General features: G+C 40.9%; 2 protein-coding genes across 6 annotated transcripts in view; one reads left to right on the top strand and one right to left on the bottom strand.

Moving 5' to 3' along the window:
* Positions 1-17554, bottom strand: part of KIF16B (kinesin family member 16B) — a 285774-nt gene that overhangs the window by 185854 nt on the left and 82366 nt on the right. The window lies entirely within an intron of this gene.
* LOC119852544 (60S ribosomal protein L28-like) lies at positions 8356-9101 on the top strand. Its single transcript, XM_038393806.2, is given in 2 exon segments — positions 8356-8631; positions 8634-9101. Coding segments are annotated over 2 exon segments (411 nt in total). The 5' UTR covers positions 8356-8384; the 3' UTR covers positions 8798-9101.

Below are 17554 nucleotides of genomic sequence, written 5' to 3'. Positions count from 1 at the left end.
ATGTTGAATTATAACCATGACAGAAGGGCCTCCATTTCAGTTATAGAAGACAATGAAGTGCACAGATTCATGGCAAGAAAGATAAAGGTATTCATAAAATACAATGAGCAAACAAGAGCAATAGGAGATAAGGTATATACAGTAAGATCAAAAGATGGGAACACAAATAATATCTCCCAAAAACATATTCCCTGGGGAAATGTGTTACTTTAGTGGTTCTCAAACTTTTTCTATTGGCAATCCCTTTCAGACAGCAAGCCTCTAAAAATGCAACCCCCCCTTATAAGTTAAAATCACATTTTTATATTTAACATTATTTTAAATGGTAAGTGTATAATCCTATTGAATGAGTTTACCTTTTCTCACCGCTTTTAAATTAAGACAAACATTTTAATCTAATTATTGTTATGAGTATAAAAGGTTATTTTGTTTGTTTTTAAATAGCTACTCTTTAATACTGGGGGGAGGCGCGAAGAAACTGTAAATATCACTTTTCACGGCAGACTTAGCACCCTCTTGCCACCCTTACTTCTGCCCTGCTGCAGCGGTGGCACAGCTTTCAGAGGTGCCAGCTCTGAAGGCAGTGCTGGCATCAGCAGCAGGGCAGAAGTAAGGGTGGCAACAGGGTGCTAAGTCTGCTGTGAAAAGTGATATTTGTATGTTTGTTACTATCACTTTTCACAGCAGACTTGTTAGCTAGCTGGGTGACTGTGAAAAGCAGCATTAACAAACATACAAATATCACTTTTCACAGCAGACTTGCTAGCATTACTTCTGCCCTGCTGCTGGATGCAGGTGCTGCCTACAGAGCTGAGAGGCAATAGAGCAGCGGCTGCTGGCCGGGCACCCAGCTCTGAAGGCAGCGCCGCCACCAGCAGCAGCACAGAACTGCAATGCCATACCATGCCACTTTTAAATCTGTGTGCCATTTAACCTTTGTGCTGGTAGGGGTAGTGGTGAGGCAAATTTTGGGGTGGCTATAGCCCCTGCAAGGATCGTCGTCGTCTCCCCCCCCACACACACACCTTTGTGTCTGACTGTTAAATTATAAAGTACTTTTTCCACCATTAGTATTAATTTTTCTTGCACATTTAAAAAAAAAACACCACATTTGTCTCAGATGGGATTCAGTAAGCAATCAAACATCCTCAGTAGGATCCAAGTGGGCCTACCATCTTCAATTGGGTAACATGCAATAAGTGGTCATGTTCACCAGTTGGATATGACATTAATTACCCAGCCCCAGACCCAGCTACTGCTCCAGCCCTGGCAGCTGACCGTTGTTCGCTGACCCAGTTGTTGCTCCCGCTGCTGACCACTATTTGCTGACCGAGCCGTCGGCCGCTGCTCTAACATGCCCCTCCAAAACCAGTAACATTTTAAATTCCCACACACACCCCTGTGTTTACCAAAAATTAGCTATGACTTTTGATGTTTCAGGATTTTAGTATGTGAATGAATACATAAATACATCATGGTAAACTTCTGCCCCCTTTACCAAAATCACAGTGATGTCTGACGGATAGTACCATGTACAGCTCTCATGTAAATGTAAAACATCCACTACATAAATGAAAATGGCATAAAAGTTAACAGGACAGAAAGGAATTTTTTCAGCTATTTTTCATGACTTCCAAGTAAAAGCCACTGACAGCAACAAATGAAGCCAAATACTGCTGCTTAAATTACAACCCTTCTAGGGCACCCAGGATGCATCAAACTTAACATTTTTCTGATAGAAAATAATTAGAATGTCCAACATACATTGGAATAATTAAAACTAGGCAAGTGGCCTAAGCTCTTGGAATATGTGATGTCATTAGCATTTGAAGTCACTCTCTCTCTCTCTCTTTTTTTTTAAAATGAGACACCAACCAGGGCTGTCTGACATGGAAGTAAATCTGAGTTTAACATGTATGCTGTCCCTTTTAATGAAAGATAGATGAGAGGTAGCATCAAGACAAAAAAAAGTTGAGTATACAATTAGGCTGTCCAACTACTATTCTGAAAGTGTAGCATCAATAATGTAAACACAACTTCTATTATCATTATTTTACAAAGAGGCAATCCATAGCATTAAATCACTTCCAGTGGGAAAAAAAAATCAAATTTATTTTAAAAATATAAAAAAAAAAAATGAAGAGTCACGTTTAGAATTTACATAAAACCACAGTGATTAAAAACAAGAAAAAAAACGTAACTTCCTTCTTTCCAGGAATAATTCGGTCAAGTTCATTTACAATTGTTTTATGTTCTCAGCAAAGAAAAGTATAATTTGGCTGATAAACTGAGGACTTCAGCTAAAAAGCTGACAACTTTACAAAAAGTATTTAAACCGTTTATTGTCTTCAGTTTATTTTCATATTTTTCTCCTTTTTGTTTGCTAGGGGATGTATACTTGTTGTTAGGCATCTTCATCTGCTTTACTGATACATTACGAGTTCCCTTTCTTTTGGGTATCAGGATAAAGAGTCCTCCACTCTTCTCTTTTGCCTAAGAATTTCTAAAGCAAAAATATGAGAGAGAGCAAAGACTCTAAAGAGATGATTTAAGGCGGCACAATTACAACACAGTTGATGAAAACTCAAGGAAGGAAGTGGAAGAATCTCCACACAGTCAGAAATATCACACACACACACACACACACACCCCTAACAAGACCCACATGAATTCGGGTCCCACTCGCTCAGGTTTGGGATGTCAAAGCAACGCCCCAACTCAAGGTAGGGACTGAAGGCTTACACGTGGTTGGATGCTGACATTAAAATGCATACAACTGATAATCATAATCAAATGGCGTGAATGCCTAGTTTTACTATCAATCCAATTTCAGGAGCAAGCAAGCCTGTCAGGAAAGCTGCATGTGGATCTGTGGACACCATATTGTGCACTGAGCCCACAGGCAGGTGGCCTATTTACCTGAAGGTTCACACCTGGGCGTTGGGGTGAGGCAACCCTGAGTTGGCATAAAAGGAGGAGCATGCTCTGGGACTAGCTGATGCCCCTTAGGCTCTATGGCAGCCAGAGAATTGCCATCCAATGTGATTATTGTTCACCTGGATGGGAATGATTTGCAATTTTATAATAAAATCAGGGCAGAGAAAGATTTGGAGCAGATCCAGGACTAAAATTATTGTGAAATACTACAGCAAAGAGCATTGTGGGGAGCTGCCAGGACTCCACAGGTTTACAAAGCCAGAAGATATGTAAATTGAAAAGGGGCTAAATTTGTAAGTGAACAGGGAGAATGAATAATCACCCATCAGAAAATATCATATGGGGTATGCACATTTTTATAGCTGATGGGGGTACAAATTGTGAATGGGGAGCAGATATATTTTTGGCCAATATTCAGTAGGGAATACTTAATTACCTGGAAACCCAGTCAAGGGTCAACCTGGAACCTCTTTGAGGCAAATATTTAGTATGGGTACTTGTTCGATACGGGTAAGGAGCCCTGATAAACTGGATTTGGGGAAAGGCCCTTACACACACACACACACACACACACACACACACACACACACACAAATTGGGTGGTAGAGTCCCAGCCAGGCTGGGACCAGAGAGGCAGGAATAATGGCAGCACTCTCAAATAGATGGAAATGATTCAGGAAAGAATGACCTGCACTGTACGATTTATTGCCAAGTATTTCCCAGATAAGTTAATAAAGTTATGACCCAATTAAACCATGCCCCTTGCATCTTGTCTGTCTTCCTGCATGGCTGAAACAATGCCCCAAGTCTGTAAGAAGTCACTTTTCAACCTATAGGATGCTTCTTTTGTCCTACCTTTTGCTTTCCTGGTCTATTTAGATTGCAGGCTTTTCAGGGCAGGGATTGTCTCCTGCTAAGCATGTATACAGCACCTAGAGCAACAGGACTGGCTTCAGCTAAGGTCTGCAGTTTAGGCTGTAATAAAAATAAGTTACATTCAAAACCCCCAACATCAATAGAATGCCAAAGTTGCAAAGTTAATCACTGAAAGGTTCAAAAATACCTGTGCAACCTTAAGTCTGCCCCCTTGTGCCTATGCATTATAATACAGTCTTCAATTGCATAATCATATTTTTCCACAGGACTCCTGCATCATTCAATGCACAGAATGGACAGCATTGAGTGAATGGGTACATTCCAATTTCTCTTTTTTAATTGCCATTCATTGTGTGGCCCCAGATGTTATTTACTTCACATCTTTCAAACCTTGCACTAAATACTAAGTTAATAATTTATTCATGGATATTTCCACTTTATCCCCAAAAGTGAAAAACAAACAATGAATTTATCTTTACAACATCCCTATAAGATAAGGGTCTATTGCTATCCCCATTTCACAGATGGGAAATGAAGGCACAGAGCAGTTAAGGGCAAAACTATCAGAAGTATTCACTAATTCTGGGTGCCCAACTTATGAAACCTAGGGACTGATTTTTCAGAATACTTATTAGTTGTACAGCACTTTATTTATCCAAACCACAGTAGCAATATACTTCAGTTGCAGTCATGAGCATTCTGCAAACCTGGCCCCAGATGACTCAAGGTACTTGGAAAATGCAGAACATACAAACAGTGGCCAACTGAAAACTACCTTCCTTACCACCTTCCTTACTACCTTCCTTCCTTACCACCTAGGAAATCTGTGGCAGAAGCAGGCATAGAATCCAATTCAGCTTCCTTAACCTGAAGACTATCCTTTCTCTTTCTGCAATTCCCATCCTCATTCACTACACACTTTCCAATTTCTCCAACTAATGAGGCAGACAAGAGCCTCATTCACTACCCAACTCCAATTCATTCCAAGAGCACAGTCCAGCCTGTGCACTGAATGAGGCAAAGGTCCTGATGAAAAAATAGTATGTGATCATGTCATTAAAGACTGGATTATACCACAGGGAGAAGGGGGGCAAATTAAGGTTGCATGGGAAATTTAATTATGGCTTTTTCTAACTTAAGAAATGGACTTTGCAACCTTAACATTATTTTAACGTAGTTTTTTTAAAATGCAATTTCCTAATTTAAACAAAACTGAACACAAATTCTGTCTTGTGTAATAATATTGACCCGCAGTTTGGATCAGCATCAGCATCTAGATCTTTGGATCCACAGCACAGACCTCTACCACTTAAACTAATGGACTGACTGGCAGAAATAGAGCACTGGTATCTTATTTGCACCAGTCACTAGACTGGGATGAGCACTCACTTTCCCAGGGGGTGGCACAGTTATTTGCTGACAGCAGAGAAATGTACAAACTTAGAACTCATGGGTTCAATTCCAAGTTTTGGAGGGGAGCGTGTTCCAACAGTTTTACACCAGTCTGCCTCTGTGCCCCCAGCCTGTCTGTCCTCCTCTGCTCTTATCTAACCTCCCCATTCCCGAGCTCCTGCCCCTCCTCCCCTTTCACTTCCCTCTCACCCCTCGCCCCTGAAAACTCCTCTTTCCCCCATTTCTTAGCCATGTGTATTTGAAACATACGCTTCCCCCTCCACACTGCTTTGGTGCCAGCACCGGGAGCACTGAGAGCACAGGGGAGAATCTCCTTCCTCTCACTTCTGCTGCCCATTGCCACAGCGACCTCAGGCAGCCAGGAAGGGCAGTTTCAGGGAAAATTCTGCCCAGTCCTGCAGCCCTGTGCTGGAACATGCTCAGTGCAGATGGAACCTTTGGATAATTTAGTTAAACTCTATTAAGTCTCTGCTGAGTGTGTGCAAATTTTTCTGTGGGATGAGGGGGGTTGTCTTATAAATTGGTTGAATTTGGCAATTTTTTGCAGGGATAGCAAGAGACACATTCCTGACACCAGAGTGACCTCTCCAGCCCATTCTTTTCCCACCTCCTCCCCCACTGAACAGCAAGTCACTGTTCCAACTGGGAGCCCCGGAGCTTCTCTATGCTTTGTTGTTTTGTTTTTAACATGCGCAAAATAATATATTCTTCTCTAAACTCAGTCTTGACTAAACTACTTTAGCTGAAAGCATCAAAATAAATCAGAGTGAACCAATGTGGCAAAGGCATAAGCAACTGAGAAGAGGGGCTTATAATAGGAAGGGTTGGACAACCTTAACTATAGGTGGGACTTCCAGTTCCGCCTAAGATAAATACTGAAAATACAGGCCTTTTTGTTCTCAGTGTATGAAATGTTGTACTCATTGAATAGCTGGATTACCCATTTCCCAGAAATATAATATATATTTGTTCACAGCTCTGGAAAGAGTCAAGAAAGGACTTTACTAATAAGAACATGATTAGGAAAAAACAGTGAGATAATGTTCGAGGGTTTGAAATTTCGCACATACCACATTGTCAGCTCCAGTTCCCAATGGAAAAGTTTCTCCAGGCAAGCTTTAGGTGAGCTGATGAATGAGACCAGGATATACAGCACTTATTAAGACAGAGAGTAGATGTTTGCATTTTCCCCTACAACCAATAAGCAACACTGACTGACTTGTTTGGACATCAAAAAATATAACATTCCTTTGCTTCTCTTCTCACCTCAACTTAATTAAATCTTTTTCTGGGTGACTGTAATAAAAAGTCTAGTTAGATTTATCAGGACAAAGAACATTCTTAAGTGTGTAATTAACAATTAAATGAAGGCAAAACATATTGCTATGTAACATTTGCATTGCTTTTCAAGTTTTGGTTCTCCCGAAATTCTTTTTTAAAAACAATATCACCAAGTAGGCTGCTAGAATACCAGTTGTGTTGTTAGTGATATGATCTAGTTTCCAGTGCACCAATCTTTCATGCTTCAGTAGGGCAGCTTCTGGGGCTTTTTGTTTTAGAATGGAGATAACTGATCTTGCACGCTTTGATAGGGTTTCTTTTGAAGGAAGCATGGTCTCATGGTTAGGAATTGGCAGATTTATCCATCCTTACTTGGAAATTTATCTTCAAGATGTAGGGTCCTCAGATTCCACAAAGGTTCTTCATTGTGAGTGCTGCTTAGAAGTCAGGAGAGACCTGTCTGTCATTGTCAGTGCCTTAGCCCAGGACTCAAATCACCTTAATAGCAACTCTTTGAGGCCGCCGCCATCTTGTTCCACCACACACTGGCACCGCTGCCTTTGAATGGTCAGAGGTGCTGATACCAATCTTCCAAACAGAAGATGCCTGTCCCTGGGCACAGAAGCTTCTGTCCAGGCCTGCTGCTACCCTCCACTGTGCTCGCAGCCAGCAGCAGAGGGGCTAGTACAATTGCAGAAGGGGCAGCTGCTCACAAGGGAGCAGCTGGAGCTGCCAGAGTATTTCCTCTATTCTGAACTCCACATAGAGAGAAGCAGTAGCATCAGGAGCCATCAGAGGAGAAGCAGACCCAAAGAGCTATTACAGCAACAGCAGCTCAGTGCCTCTTGTGGTCAGGGAGGAGCTGCAGCTACCCCAAACAAAAAGTAGCCCAGAAAGTGGAGGGTCAGTCCACCCCACCACAATGCAGCTCAACAAGGTAGAGACTCCAGTGCACCTTAGCAGAGGACTCATGATCCCAAGTTTTTTCTGCATAGGTGGTTCTTGGAAATATAGTCGTGCTAGCTCAGAAGAACCTGCCGCTGGGAGGAGAGTTGAATCAGTAAATACCCATTTATTTTTAAATTAGCTTCTCTTTGTGTAGCAGTTTCCTTTATTCTTTAGGAAAGTTCAGCCATGGAGTTTGTGAGAGTGACAACAAGATAAGAAAACAGCAGAAGACAGAATCTTGCAAGGAGTTCAACTAAGACAGGGAGAGCCGTTGAGTATTAGACCAGCCCAAATTCCTCCATGCAGTTTGATGGGGACACTGTTGCATGTAGCATCAACTCTTGATTGCTGGATTCTTAGCCAGTGCCTGAAGAAGAAAATTGAGCACCCCTCTGGATCATTGTGAAGGCTAAGAAGTTGAGATGAAATACACATACAAAAGTGAAGAATTCAGAAATTGAATCTGACTGTTTATGGAGTGGGCAAGTGGAAGTATCTTCATTTGGTGAAAACAAGCCCGAGTCAGTGCATCCCTTCAAAAGCAAAGCATTTGTTGTGGCTAAAAACAAAAAGCAAAAAAAAAAAAAAAAAAAATCAAAGAGGCAAGCAAACACGTCTGAAAATTTGCTGGCCCAAAGTATCTCTCTAACAGAAAAAATCTTTTTCATACAGCATGTAGAATTGTCAAATATCAGGGGGCTTTTGCAAATTTTCCCCACAAACACTGATGTGCAAGAATTGAATGAACATGAACAAATTCTTCATCATGAGTGTGTCCAGTCACCATGGACTAGGTTTCTGCACCCCTTCTGCAGAAACGAAAAGAAGTGTCAAATATATAAAGGAGAAGACGGTTAAACTCTGATGATAGATAAGTCCACAACTTCAAGTAAGCTCTGAGTCTTGTTCATGTACCCGAGAGAAGGGCAATGTCAACCCACCTGCAGTGGATGATCGTTCGCAACAGCTCCAGCTTTCTCCACAAGCAGAACAAACAAACCTACAGAACCAAGCCGAACAACCTGAAGGCCAGAAACTCCTTCCACTACAACAGGCTGATCCATTGCAAGATGGTTGCCGTGGAGCCCGCGGCGGATGGGAAGGAGATTGTGGTGGTGCTGAAGAAATGGGCAGACGAGCGCAAGGCAGCCACAAACTATGAGAAGATGACCATTAACAGAACGCCCAGGCTACGCTCAACAGGCTGCGTCACATCATCCGCAAGAACAACTACTGCAAGGATCTGTGCATGGCAGCTCTGTTCCATGCCAGCACTATCCTGCGAAGCCAGAAGCCAGTGGTGGTGAAGAAGAAGAGAACCCGGGCTACCAAGACAGAGTGAATGGCTAGCATGTCCCAGTAAAGGGTTCAAACCAAAAAAAAATCAAATTAAAATTAAAAAAAACGCTGATGGGAAAGCTCAATATCATTCATGGGTAAGCTATTCATCCGACTGACTGTTTAGCTACAGGATATAACTGAAGTTACAATTGCTATGCTGAAAACCTCCTGCTAAACAACTGGATCTCTTCTGCATCAAAAAGAGCACCCATGATAATTGTAGGGAAGAGGCGGGAGGGTAGGAAATCCAGAATAGCTATCTGCCTCTTAACCCTCTAAACAGAACTCAAGTCTAGCACAGCTACTCTGAATTTATTGTTGGAGAGCAGCCAGAAACTTCGCTGGAATCAATCAGCTACAGGAGTTCTTTGATAATTTATAGATCCTCTATAACTTTTCTTCCAAGGATAAGAATGAACTCATGCTGAGCCCAGACTCCAGTAGATCAGCTGATCACCACTGACAAGATCTTTGATGTATTCTGGGTGGGATCAACTCAGCTATCAAGGTTGTCTGGACCTTCTACACTGTACTCTGAACATTTCAGTGAAGCTGCCACAGATCAAGAAAACCAAATACAAAATGTAATGACCTGAAAAACATCCTGAAACTCTGAGTTCCTGTATAACACAGCAATCATGTCAGCCACTGGATCAAACTTGGAGAGCTATTAGGACAGCTGCAGAGAAATGACATAACATTACCAGAACACTCACAGATAGATATCCATGAAGATTTGTGTATTTGCAGCAATGGATAACCCATCAAGACCTGAAAAATGTAGAACAGATGACTCACTGTATTTGGGGAATACTGAATTGCATCTTTGAAGATATGCACAAATTCTTGTGTGACAGTTTTCCAGGAGTTTGAAACACAGCTTGGAAACAAAGCTGATGTTCAAAAAGGTCTTCTACACCCCAGCCTATTATGTTCATGTTTACACTGCTAAATATTCAGAAGTGGACAATGCCATGAGCTACTGATGTCTGAAGAGCTGGCCTCCTACTTATGACATACTCTGTGAGGATGCAAGTCTCTGCAAGACCTTCAATATTAACATAACTATCAATACAAGGGTTCAGAATACAAGGACTGCAAAAAGACTAAAACAACAGTAGCTACAATTCTCAGTGCCCCAATTGAACATGCGAGAGCATTTAGCACTGATGTGATCTGGCGACAGCTTGGATGTGTGGAGAGAAGGACAGAGATGGAACTAGATAAGACACCAAAGGTTGTGAGCATAGGTGAATAGAAGGACAATGGATTTATTGGCAATGGTTCTAAAGAAATTAAAAGGGGAGAATACAAGTTCAACATCTGACCCGTTGAGTTTGAGACAGGACATCCAAGAGGAGAAATCAGACAGAAATTGTCATAGCAAGAGAGCAGAGACCGCAACAAGCATCTTACCACAAAACTGGGAAAAAAGTAATGCCCTTGCAATCATTTAGCGTGACTAGTCAAGACAAAAGCAGCATTTGCAAGAAATTCAGTTGTATCTAATTGTGATTGACAAGACAATTACAGCCAAAAACTGTTCCAAGAAAATGACTGACAAATTTGAGATTCCCATTAAAATGACAAGGCACCCATTAAAAAAAAGGAAAAAACTGATTCACTGTGTCTTGTACCAAAGAAGCTGTTTTCCTCATTACCAATGTCTGTTAAAGACTCTTTGTCTATATTGCATAATACTGTATATATTTCATCAAGTTTACGTCCTACGTTTATATGTTCACTGAGACAGAGTTCTTGTTCCCAGAATAACAGTAATTCTGAATTTTCTGCCTTTGCACATTTAAATTGCCAGCCATAGCAGAGCTTCGTTAGAAGCTTGCTATCTTTTGTGTTGAATAGGGAACACATCACTAATGCTATAGTGAGTATTTTGTAATCTAAGAACCCAGTACTCTGAATGATGTGCTTTTATTAGAATGTTTTGGAAAATTGAAGAAAAATTGCCCTTTAAAAAGAAATATTAAAAATATATTATCATTCACTATGAATTTTGATGTTTACATACATATGTAGTGAGTCTCTCATAAAACCATAAAATCACCACCAAATCCTCCTCTCCCAAATAACAGAACAAGGCAATTAAAACTATCCTCTCTCGCTAGTGGATTCAACTTCATTGTAAAAAAAGAGGTACCATAAACATACTTTACTCTTCTGGAAGAAACTAACTTCCACTATTCAAAGCCACAAAGAAAACCACAACTGAGAAGAAACTTCCTAATCAGATTTTTCTCTGTCTTAGTGCTTTAGGCCATATCACCCTCATCAATCAAGAAAAACTATTAAAAATTCTGCAGCTCCCAAGATCAGAAAATTGTTGTGAACAGCTTACTGTGAAATGCAGGTGCTGTGGCAGCAGCCCACGCAGGCATCAACAGCTCTCTGAAATGAATGTCAATTAAAAAGGCAGATGCAGAATGCAGAACTGTCCAAATGAGCAAGTACAGGCATAGTGAAGCTAAAATGATGGGAAATTAATGATGCTATTCCTCTCAAGAATACTGGAATTACAGGACCAGTTATACAACTGACTTCCTGAAGAAACTACAATCCATCGGTGATCTTCCTGAAAACACCATCCTAGCCACTATGGATGTAGAAGCCCTCTACACCAACATTCCACACAAAGATGGACTACAAGCCGTCAGGAACAGTATCCCTGATAATGTCACGGCAAACCTGGTGCCTGAACTTTGTGATTTTGTCCTCACCCATAACTATTTCACATTTGGGGATAATGTATACCTTCAAATCAGCGGCACTGATACGGGTACCCGCATGGCCCCACAGTATGCCAACATTTTTATGGCTGATTTAGAATAACGCTTCCTCAGCTCTCATCCCCTAATGCCCCTCCTCTACTTGCGCTACATTGATGACATCATCATCTGGACCCATGGAAAAGAAGCCCTTGAGGAATTCCACCACTATTTCAACAATTTCCATCCAACCATCAACCTCATCCTGGACCAGTCCACACAAGAGATCCACTTCCTGGACACTACGGTGCTAATAAGCGATGGTCACAAACACCACCCTATATCGGAAACCTACTGACCGCTATGCCTCTAGCTTTCATCCAGACCGCACCACACGATCCATTGTCTACAGCCAAGCTCTACAATACAACTGCATTTGTTCCAACCCCTCAGACAGAGAAAAAAACCTACAAGATCTCTATCGAGCATTCTTACAACTACAATACCCACCTGCTGAAGTGAAGAAACAGACTGACAGAGCCAGAACAGTACCCAGAAGTCCCTTACTACAGGACAGGCCCAAGAAAGAAAACAACAGAATACCACTAGCCATCACCTTCAGGCACATCTAAAACGTCTCCAACGCACCAGGAAGGATCTACAACCTATCCTGAAGGACGACCCATCACTCTCACAGATCTTGGGAGACAGGCCAGTCCTTGCTTACAGACAGCCCCCTAACCTGAAGCAAATACTCACCAGCAACCACACACCACACAACAGAACCACTAACCCAGGAACCTATCCTTGCAATAAAGCCCGTTGCCAACTCTGTCCACATATCTATTCAGGGGATACCATCATAGGGCCTAATCACATCAGCCACACTATCAGAGGCTCGTTCATCTGCGCCTCTACCAATGTGATATATGCCATCATGTGCCAGTAATGCTCCTGTGCCATGTACATTGGTCAAACTGGACAGTCTCTGCATAAAAGAATAAATGGACACAAATAAGACGTCAAGAATTAGAACATTCAAAAACCAGATGGAGAACACTTCAATCTCTTTGGTCACTCAGACATAAAAGTGGCAATTCTTTAACCAAAAAAACAGACTCCAACGAGAGACTGCTGAATTGGAATTAATTTGCAAACTGGATACAATTAACTTAGGATTGAATAAAGACTGGGAGTGGATGGGTCACTACACAGAGTAAAACTATTTCCCCATGTTTATTCCCCCCTACCCCCACCGTTCCTCAGATGTTCTTGTTAACTGCTGGAAATGGCCCACCTTGATCATCACTACAAAAGGTTCCTCCTCCCCCCACCCCCATCCCCCGCTCTCCTGCTGGTAATAGCTCACCTTACCTGATCATTCTTGTTACAGTGTGTATGGTAACACCCACTGTTTCATGTTCTCTGTGTATATAAATCTCCCCACTGTATTTTCCACTGAATGCATCCAATGAAGTGAGCTGTAGCTCACGAAAGCTTATGCTCAAATAAATTTGTTCGTCTCTAAGTACTCCTAAGTACTGCCACAAGTACTCCTTTTCTTTTTGCAGATACAGACTAACATGGCTGCTACTCTGACACCTTATAAGGTCATCTTACCTTTTCCATTATTTATTGTTTCTCTCCCCCAAAATCTGGTAGCCATAGAATTACAGCTGTTTGTTAACACATATAAACTACCATTATCCTAGTGACACCCAGGAGTGCCACAGCAAGTAACGTTCGGTGAGCACTTCCATTATAAACCTTTAACAAATACAAATCATTATTCAGGAAATTTGGTCTTCATTCCTAGAATTGTGGATCGATTTAATAAGTTAAAATGTCTGATCTTTGACTTTGCACGGACAAAACTTCCATTGATTTCAATGTATGAAGTGTTGTAGTTGTGTTGGTCCCAGGTTATTAGAGAGAGACAAGGTGGGTGAGGTAATATTTCTTCTTAGACCAATTTCTGTTGGTGAGAGAAACAAGTTTTCAAGCTTACACATAGTTGTTCTTTAGGTCTGGGAAACTCAGGGCAAGTCTACAGTTAAAACGCTACACCAATGCAGCTGAACTGCTGTAGTGCTTTAATGAACTGACCTATCAGTTCTCATCCAAGAAACCTGCAGAACACTTTCAAAAGACAAGCCTGGGAGCTTAAATTCATAACTTTGCTTAAATTCATGACTGAATAGACACACTGGATTTATGGTTTATTACAACAATCTTTCATCCACTTACAGCTGCCCTCCCAGCTGCTTCCTCCCAGCCTCTCTTTGCTTCTTGCAACTCCAGTGGTGTTAACGGTCCTTCACCTTGAAGGGTCTTATAGATTGTGTGTTAACTGCTTATGCTAAACAACCTGTTCCAGCTCATATTTAGAAGTGACACATTGAGTTAAGCCAGTTGTAAATGTGGCAGTGGATTGCAGAAGGATAAAAGGGAAGTCTCATGGTTAAGGTAGTTTCTCATTTTAAAAGTTAAATTTTGCAAATATTTCACTAGTTTCCTTTGTTTATTTCTTTTGCCAATGTACTTATTCTAGAAAGCCACCATTACACATTTACAGTAGTTAGCTTCAAATTCTTCTTTCAGTCCTTATCTCCCTTCTTCCCTGCCTGCTCTGAACGCAGCAGAAGTTGCACTCACTGCACAGGGAGACTGAGCAACACACAGAGCATGGGCTACATGATGATGTTCCAAAGGAGTTACCTAGACCTCAGCCTACGAGGGTGCTTTGATAGGGGTGGGTTCAGGATTATGAGGGTCCACTGGCAAAATCCCCTGTAGAGGGAGAGGGGCAATAGAAGTTTCTATCTAGTCCCCACCACCATATCTTTGATGTTTCTCACAAACAGGCGACTGAGCCTTTGAAATTAAGTGATTTGACCAAACTCACAAAGGAAGTCTCTGGCACTCAGAAATTGAATGTTGATCTCCTAAATCCAGTGCCTTAACCACAAAATCTCCCCTTCCTCCAGTTGGGAATACTCTCAGGCTGCACTAGTGGCTATAGTAGTTGTATTGCCAATCTGAAAGGTGCATTTATCCTCTAGCAGATCTTATAAACAGTCTACGTACTTGACCAGTGTATAGGGCCAAAGTTTCATCTTTGAATTAGAATTGCAATAGAAGTCCAGGATATGCTTAGCTGCCAATTAATACACATATTAGGTACAATACAGCATTATATATTTAAGCTCCCCAAGTCGTGTATTACTGAACTACTAAACACATCCTGGAATGTGAATATAATGAAGTGGCTCTGGTAGTTTACATAAGTTTAAACTAATCTCACTGAACAGATATTTCTATACAATTACTGGAAATAATTAATTAAGGAGAGGGGGAAAGTGTGTTTACATCTTTCTTTTGAAATGTTAGTGTTTAAGAGTTTCTTCTTCCTCTCATACCCAAGTCTAAATAGGAATGCCTGTTCCACTTTGCCTCTTTCCTCTGCTTCTCTCCAGAACACTTGCTGCTTCTTTAGCAGATAGGCTGCTATCAGAGAGTTTATTGCTTCTCTTTAAAAAAATTAAAAAAGACAGATCAGGAGCTTACTCTGTTTGCAATTTAGCATATTTCCACAAGAAAATGAATGGAAAAGGAGTCCAGATCCCCAGAAAGAACTGCTGAACAAGTGGCATCTGGGCTGTAAAAGGAATTTTAAAAGCAGCTCTCTCCCCCCCATTTGAAAAATGCATTGCAATCCTCAGGGATGGATTAAGGCTAAGCATGGCGTAGATAATCCACAAAAATAGCGGTCCAATCATAAGCAGAAGGCTGGCAGCCAGACACTTGGCAGCACAGACATGCCCAGAAACTTGAGGGCCCTCTTTGGAATGCACAGCCTGAATCAACTAATTTATTCAATCCTGCCCCTAATCCACTGCTGGTGAGTTCAGAAATTGCTGCTCCCAACTGTGCTTCTCCGATAGCCCAGGTGGCTTTAACTTAAAGAAACCCTTTAAACTTAAATGAAAACCAATCAGAAACATAAGACAACATTGAGTTAGACTATCTAGCAGAAAAGGAAAGTTTAAAGTGGTCCGAGCACCAAGAAGGCATTGCAAGCAGCTGAAGGGGAAAGAGAAGGGAGTTTTCCTAACAAGGTCAACTCAGTTAGCAGGGGGAGACTTGGAACCAGGCAACTATTTCTTTTGAAATCCACTTCTGACTGGGGCAGTCAGTGTTCCCCTGGTGGCTGGGCCACTTTCAGTAGTGTTTGTGTTAGGTTAAGAGCTAGGTGTAGATCAGCTCCCAATTTCCCTTTCCTCTTCCTCCTCACAGATGCAAGTCCATGTTGAAACTGGACAAGGCACCAAGAAATCATTGTTGAGTGCAGTGAGGAGGGAGGAAAGTGTTTTCCTGGAGGAAATATGCTATGCTCCAGGAGCAGAATTGGAATCCTTTATGATTTTCTAATTATTTTACAATACTTGTATCTACTATATTATTTTCCCCTCTTATTAACATATGCATATGAATAAGTATCAGCAATAAGCAAGTGAGATGATCCGGTGAGGCATTAAGCATTGGTATGATATCATCCAAAGATCCAGCTGATACAGGAGAACATTGTTTTGGATACTCTATGTCCAAACTCTCATTCAAAATCAAAATCTGTATAGTTTGTAGCGGAACAATAGATACTGGGCTGGTAAAACACATATAAACAACCCTCTATTCTACATGTGTCACACTGAATAACTACTTCAGAACTATTTCATCCCAAGTTTTTAAGATATCTTGGTACTTCATGTCTCTCGTTTTATAAAACGAGGCCCCATTAGTACAACAAGTCCAACTATATAGGCTTCAGGGGAGTAGGAGAATTATGTGTTCTTTAAATGATCACAAGTTCTCTCAACTGTAAGTCCCATGAAAGTGATCATTATGTGTGTTGCCACAGTACTTGATTTTATAAATAAAGATAAGCCAGAGAGGGAGACTGAGAAAGGAGAAGGAGAAGATCACAGGTACAAGGAAAAAGAAAAGGAGTACTTGTGGCACCTTAGAGACAAACAAATGTATTTGAGCATGAGCTTTCGTGAGCTACAGCTCACTTCATCGGATGCATGCTGTAGCTTATGAAAGCTTATGCTCAAATAAATTTGTTTGTCTCTAAGGTGTCACAAGTCCTCCTTTTCTTTTTGCGGTACAGACTAACACGGCTGCTACTCTGAAACCTGTCAAAGTAAAAGGAATACATTTCTAATAAAATGGAGAGCTAAAAATATGAATTAAAGGTCATCACCAGAAAAAAAAAAATAGTACTGCACAAGGGTTTACAATGATCAAAAATTGATTGTTAACAGCCAACTCTGGTGAAAGCACCTCTGTCACAACTGCCAGATGCAGGTAGCGAACATCAGAAGGAGTAGGCAAAAAAAACATTAAATCTTGACTACTTAAAGTATTCTAAATCTGCTGATGCAGTTGATGAGAAAAAAAAGTTTGAAAAACCAGTTAAAAATGGAAAATATATATCGGTGCCACTGGCATTTCCAACCAAAAGATACTGCAAGTGGAAAGTAAATACATACTGTCTCAAGTTTTCAGCTCAAGAAGTATTAGTCAAACTTTTTAGCTCTTACAGTATTTTTAAAAATAGCTGAATATGATCACAAATAGCTGCAATAATCCTGAATTTATAAATAATCATTTTACCCAGTTTTTTAAACTGTTGTTCAGACAGCATTTCTATCAAAATCGTTTGTGTGATTCATCAGGACTTGTCCCCACAGCAATGTTTTGGCATTCTCATGTTCTTCTGTTTAAGAATGTCGACATGGCAATTACAGTCATGATATTGCAAGCCATTTTATCTTGAAATGTCTGAATTAAACAGCCACAGAAAGCAGATTTTGATATCCACAGTGACATCTAGTGCTGAAAAACAAAAAAGCACTGAAATGGGTTTTTAGAAAAAAAGGGGAAGCTATGGTAATTTGTTAGATTTTTATCAGAGAGAAGGTACAGACACTGAGAAATAAATGCTAACAGCTTAAAAAAACCTTAGTATCTTT

Source organism: Dermochelys coriacea, chromosome 3 (assembly GCF_009764565.3).
Source record: "Dermochelys coriacea isolate rDerCor1 chromosome 3, rDerCor1.pri.v4, whole genome shotgun sequence".
Classification (NCBI taxonomy): domain Eukaryota; kingdom Metazoa; phylum Chordata; order Testudines; family Dermochelyidae; genus Dermochelys; species Dermochelys coriacea.
This window is presented reverse-complemented; position numbering and strand designations above follow the sequence as displayed.